The following is a 6,470-nucleotide window of genomic DNA, read 5'->3' as shown; positions in this document are numbered from 1 at the left end:
AAATTTAAATTTAAATTCAAAAAATGAAAAATTCTCAAAAAATTCCTAAAAATACTTCAAGTTGCGAATAAACTTCGTTTAATACTTCATTCATGCATTTGTCTTTTTGTGAATTTTTTTTCACATTATGAACCAAACATGCCACTACTCCGTCTAGTCCGTCGTCGTCTATGACGGAAGGAAGGAGCAGCCCTGTCTTGTCCAGTCCAGATGATTCGATTCCCAGGCACACTAGCTAGCTACTGTGTGGTAAGATGCTTGATTGTTAGGTCCGGTCAAAAGGAGATTTTATATATTTGCATCGACGGGGACACTGCACGCACGCACGGTGCTTCTGGAAGGAAGAAATCGGCCGGACTGCAGCGACGCATGCACGCGTATACGGCCGGCAATCCCTTCCCTTGGAACGAATGGCTACCACACACGGAGCTTTCAGGCGGCAATTAAGCTTTGTTTGCATTGAGGCCACACCTGCTTGGAGAAAGATCGATCAGGAGCCGTATCGGCCGCGGATAGCATACATACAATCTTCAGGTCGGGGAGATGTCTCCGTGTCATCAACATCCCAGCAGCGCGTGCTATCTGCTGGATCGGGAAAAAAACCTTGAGATGGAGACCAAGAGTAGCTAGCTAGAGACCAAGAGGGAGACGCAAAGCTGGATGATGACCTGTCGCATGCAGAAGCCAAATACATGCACACAGTACTGCGCGGGATTGAAGATAGAAACCGGCCGTGGCTGCGTCCGCATCGACAGGTACTTGTCCTTGATCAAGTCCAGGACCGAGATCAAGCGTGCATGCATACGTTTAGTTTCTTTCATGTATGCATCTAGTCGAGCTTGAGATCTCGATCAATTCCAGACTCGATCGAGCTCGCTCCGATCCATCGAGCGCACACAACAGCATGGGCATGGCATGATGGAAGAAACAGCAACCGCAAAGGCGAAGGGGACTGTGGCAGCAGGCATGGATCGACGGCGATGCTAGATGGAAACTCCGATCGATCCGCCCCACCACCACCACGACGGCGATCGATACCACCCTGTTCCGGCCTGCCGCCGCAGTCTGCGGCATGCCGGCGATAGCTACCCCATGACGAATTATGGGGCGCGAGGCCGGAGACTGGAGACCACCGCGCGCATCACATCATCCATCGGCCGTGGTACGCGCGCGACGCCGGCCGGCCAGCCAGCCACTGTGCTACTCCACGCTGCACAGTGCCTGCCTGGACCAGCCCAGCCGGCAGTCAGGTCCTCCAGCCTTTTTCCGCGAAGCGTGCTGCATCTGCATGCACGAGTGGGCCATCATGCATGGTCCCATGGCTGGCTGGGTTGGTGGATAGGGAAACTGCTCCGTTATTGTAGGCTAGCAGAGACCAAAGGTAGGTAGCTCATTTCATCAGACGGCCCGGGGGATTTACTATAAACTGGCCCAGAATGGGGTCCCGCTCGTAAAGGCCCAAAGGTACCCGAGGCCTGGTCCGTCCGTTTATCAAGGATCTTTGAGTGGCCCAACTGGGTGGGATTGCTGTAGAGGAGTACTTCCGGCCAGCCCACTACATATCTTAGCCCACCTAAACCCGTCAATATAATACTCTACTTCTCTCTACCCGCCGGCCCAGGACTAGCCACCTAATCTCGTGCTAAGCAGCAACACTTGGAGATCAGAGCAAGTGACGATTTTCTGCATTAGTAGTACCTTAGATATACAGTTCCTTGATGACCACCGGCTCATGGTTACATACAAGTACACAAGCTAAAAGAATAAAAGAAGAAAGCTACATATATATATATCTCATCTCATCAAAACCATAAATAAAAAGTATAAAAAAGAAGAGAACAAAAAAATGTAAATAAAAAAAAGAGGAGCTCAACACTCTACGTCTTACTCTTCTTACACAACTAACACCATTGAATCATCAGCAGCAGCAGCAGCAGACCAACACTCTACGTCGTCGTTACATACATCTTAATCACACAGCCCGGCCACCCAATCAAGTGACCACCGATGGTCGGACGGATCAGGGATAGATCAGTTGGCGACCCGGCAGTTGGCCCGGATGGTGCCGGCGGTGCCGGTGAGCACGCCGATGGCGCCCATCTTGACCATGGCGGCGGCGAAGTCGGTCTGGAACGTGTCGGGGCTGTTGGTGTACGCGACCACCTGCGCGGCGGTGGTGGGGTCGGCGAGGAGCGCCTGGTCGGAGGCCAGCAGGCCGCGCTTGGCCACGATGGAGGCGTAGTAGTTGGTGTCCAAGGCGGTGGGCGTCACGGGGTCCATGGCCACCGTCCCGTCGGCGCCGCCGCCGCTCGCCGGCTGCTGCGGGCACTGCTGCGTCAGCGCCGCCAGGTAGGTCGGGTCCATGCTGGGGTCCTGCCCCGCGGCGTTGGGCCCGTACGAGTAGAGCCGGCTGTCGAACGAGCTGCAGTGCGCGCTCCCGATGGTGTGCGCGCCGGAGAGGGTCACCATGTCCGCCTGGCTCAGGCCCTTGCTGCCGAAGATCTGGTTCAGCTGGCTCACGCTCGCCGTCGGGGGAGGCAGGTTGCCGTTGGTCTCCTGCGCCACCGAGACGTTGCCGTCCCGTCGCCCCGAGGGCACCTGGTACGCGTTGCCTCCGACCTGGTACACAAACGATTCATCGGCTCAGAACCAGACATGCAATGCCCGGTCATTGTGTGATTTTTTTTGTTGAATAATCATTGTGTGAAAATAGGTAGAGACTAAAGAGGCATCAGATCATCAGAACAAGACGAAAACGGATTTTTTGGGCGTGCCAGTGCCAGCAGAACATCTGGTAGCTTGTCCCCCTTGTCACTGTTTTTTTTTAACGCAACCCTTTGTCACTGTATCAAATCCGGCTATTGGCGAGTGCAAACTCAGCATTGACAGGGACGAGGCACGAAGGCACATGGCCGGTGACAGGGCACGGCTCAACTGCAGGCATGGCCGCATGTGGAGGGAGATAAGCTGGTGGCATGTGGGAAGGGGGCGTGCCGGCCACATGGGCGCGCCACGCACGGATCCACGCCCCCACCCTGTTACCAAGCCAAGGCCCTCCTCTCCTCGTAGCTTTCGCTATTTCCTCGCCGGGGGTTTTGCTGATCCGTCACGGGACATGGACGTCGAACCGCCAGCCGCCCAGCTCTGACGATGGTGCATCATCGATTGCGCCGGCTGCTTTGAGTCCTTCTCATGCTCTGTTTCCAGCTGCAAAAACGGAAAGTTCTCTGTCCTACGCTTCCATGCAACGAGCGAGGGACAGTGATCTCGGCAGCTGGTGCTACATGTGCAGGCACCGTCAGAACGGGACTGCAGCAACTTTCAAGCTCAATTAACTAGACTTCTACTAATCCCAAGTTATTTTTAAAAAAAACTAATCCCATGTTATTAGTAGTTGACTTAACAGTACCAATTCCCTTAAAAAAACTTAACTGTATCAATGTTTTTAGCACTGCTATTACCCAGGTACTCCTAGCTTGGAATGTAGCTGACCAGATAGGACCCAGCCATAGCGGCTGAAGCCAACTAGGAGTATGAAATTAGTGCTGCTGAAACACGATAGAAGTGCAACAGTCGTATGACCAATAATGCATCAGAAAATCTCGGCATCTGAACAAAAACTCCACAATTGTTTAAATTAGAGCTGACCATCACCGCTGTGCAGAAAACAGTTCAACTTGCTAGAGACTGAACCGTTATTGCGAGCATCAGAAGAAGAAGAAGAAATTGGAGACGCCGAACCTGCACTTCCTTAAAGAAATGGCCAAAGAACGAGAAAGCCTTGGACTTAATTTTTTTTAAAAAAAGCCTTGGACTTGAAGGGTGTAGGCAGCTGCATGCCTAGGTATTTGAACATCCCCTGCACTGATTTTTTTTTGGAATAAAATCCACTGCACTGAATTACACGAACTTTGTGCGCGGAGATCGGCGCCTGAGCTTTGGGGAATGATTGGAGCTGGCCCGCCACACGAGCCTTCAGTGATTTCTATTGCTAAAAGCCTCCACTGATTAGGCCAAATAAAGGGCTTGCAGAAAGAAGCTTTTTCTCAGGACGTTTTCCCTCTAGCAATGCACGGGATGATACATCTGTTGCATTGCATTGCTGGACTGTACTAGCTAGAAGTCCACTTTGGAGCCTTCCTTGGGCGCATCTCTCATCAGAAAGGAGATTAGCGAAAGGGAGGCAGGTCCTCTACCTGATCCTAGACCTTGGAGCTAGCGCGACACGACCATGTGACGCCGCTGTTACGGACGCCCACCGGTAGGAACCGTGCCGTAGCGGACCGGCGGCGTGTGCCCAAAGAAAAGGATGGCTCATGGCTTGGCCTTGGCTCCCTGCCGGATGCACAGGGCCCTGCCCTGCCACGCCGGTCGTGCGTGCGTTGCCTTGCCTCGGAACGTAGCCATGGTGAGGCCGCACCGAATTGGATTCCCCTGTCCGGATGGTGCCGATGGCGACGTGCGTACTACGTGCAGGTTGATTCGGTGGACATGGGTCAGGGCTCTTGCTGCTTTTTGTCTGTCAAAGGAGGCTTGGGATCGATCCCCAGAACCAGAAGAAAAGGCACAGTACCCGTTTTATATTCCAAGCAAGCTGCTCTGCTCGGTGGCATGGCATCCTAGTCCTAGTGAAAGAAAGCACCGACGGATCGGCCATGCCTCCTCATCCATCATTTAATTGCGTGCGTGATCCAAGATAGAGCCATCTCTCCACTTGCTACCGGAGTAGTACTACGTGTGGTGTCTGATGTGGTCTTGGTAATCGTTTCTGAAGGTAATTAATTATTGCCGTTACCGAATTTGGAGGAGAAGAATGAAGAGGCTGACGATGATGGTAGGCGGTGGAGTGAGAGACTGAGAGTGAGACCAGGTGGGCGGGCGGGAGGAACAAGGTAAGGTACCAGCGCGAGGGCGTCCCTGGCGGCGAAGGCGAGCACGTCGGCGCAGGAGACGACGCCGAAGCAGGCCTGCTCCAGCCGCGTCTTGGCGCTGTCGATGACCTCGAAGCCGCGGAGGCTCGTGTTCGGGGGCGCGTCCTTCTCCGCCGTGTTGCCCGGCGTCGAGTCCAGCAGAACGGACGCGTCGCAGCCCTGCAATCAGTCATCACTCATCAGTCAGTAGAAAGGAAGAGGCAGGGGAAGCAGAGCAAGGCGCACGGCGGAAGAGGCAGGCAGGCAGGCTCCACGTGCAAGCCAAGCACATCACGTTTAGGCTGCAGAGGTGTGAATCGGAGCAGCTGCCATCGATGACGACGCAAGTACCCTGACGAAGCAGTCGTGGAAGTGGAGGCGGACGAGGCTGGCGGCGACGCCGGGGTTCCCGGACACCGCCTTGCTGACCTCCTCCTGCACGATGATCTCCGCCGCCGGGCACAGCGTGTCGTAGAACCCCACCTGCAGCTGCGCCCGCGACCCCGCCGCCGCCGCCAGCAGCAGCACCCACACCAGAGCCACCCGCAGCCGCGCTGCCCCGCCCGCCGGCGACGATCCCCTTCCTCCTCGCGCTTCCATCTCCTTCTGCCTTTGCCTTTGCCTTGCCTCCGCTCGTCCTTGCTTATGCTTCCTCGGGCGGCGGCTGCGGCTGCGGCTGCGGCTGCAGCAGTCCAACGTTTTTTTTCTTCTTCTTTTTCGCGCGTCGCTAGCTAATGCTTGGTGGGACTCCGGTCGGTCGGTCGCGCCGGTTTTATAGGGCAAGCCTTAGCCTAGGTGGTCACTCCATCCATGTGCGAGGGAGGCGAGACGGGCCCTTTTAGGATATGATTGATGCGATCAAAGGCAGGCGCCAGATGCTTGAGATCTGTAAAAACGACGGTTCAGGCTTTTGGTTGCCAATCAGCTGCTGTAAAACGTCCATCATGCATGGGCAATCGGACTGAGGGCCCAGTGATTTCAGCGGCACAAGGATTATTGGACTGTATGCTAGGATGACCCTCTGGGAACCGTCTGGATGGTAATGTTCTTTTCCTCTTCTCTGACATGGAATGGAACTTTCTAGTGCGTTCTCAGCTCTCACCTATTCTCAGATGGACCAGGCAGCAGTACACAAGAGATGGTGGATGATGAATGGGGAATGGCTGTATAAATTATACAGTGGCCGGCTTCATAATCGTCTGTCAAATGCTTTTGATTCATTTGCCATTCGACAATACGGGCAAACTCCTGGTGTGCATTCACGGAAGCACTGAACTTTCGCAGCTCCCGCGCGCTACATGCGGACGAGCCCGTCAGTTTAGTGCCCGTAAAAAAAATGCTGGGTTGCTTCAGTAAGTAGCACAAGCAATGGCAGCCAGTGCTCATGAGTTGCGTCCCGGAAGCAAAGATGGTCAGCACTCCGCAGCCGCGGGACGCGCAATCATGCCAGAGCTAGCCGCGCTGTCGTACGGGATACACGGGCACCCAACATGCGCTGCATGATTGATCGAATTGCTTCATGGATTTGGATTCTGGATTGGGCTCCTGTCTCCTGCCGCT

The 6,470-nt window shown here is 54.6% G+C and overlaps 1 protein-coding gene across 1 annotated transcript; it reads right to left on the bottom strand.

Moving 5' to 3' along the window:
* Nucleotides 1-1,688: 1,688 nt before the first annotated feature.
* Nucleotides 1,689-5,648, bottom strand: LOC120647522 (peroxidase 5-like). The gene is made up of 3 exons (XM_039924342.1): nt 5,262-5,648; nt 4,902-5,090; nt 1,689-2,619 (listed from the first exon to the last, which is right to left on the bottom strand). Exons 1-3 carry the CDS (start codon nt 5,508-5,510, stop codon nt 2,032-2,034), a joined length of 1,026 nt encoding a protein of 341 aa, XP_039780276.1. The 5' UTR covers nt 5,511-5,648; the 3' UTR covers nt 1,689-2,031.
* Between the last annotated feature and the right edge of the window lie 822 nt (nt 5,649-6,470).

This window comes from Panicum virgatum, chromosome 9K (genome assembly GCF_016808335.1).
Source record: "Panicum virgatum strain AP13 chromosome 9K, P.virgatum_v5, whole genome shotgun sequence".
In the NCBI taxonomy this organism is placed as follows: domain Eukaryota; kingdom Viridiplantae; phylum Streptophyta; class Magnoliopsida; order Poales; family Poaceae; genus Panicum; species Panicum virgatum.
Note: the sequence above shows the minus strand (reverse complement) of the source record. Positions and strands in the feature narration are given on the sequence as shown.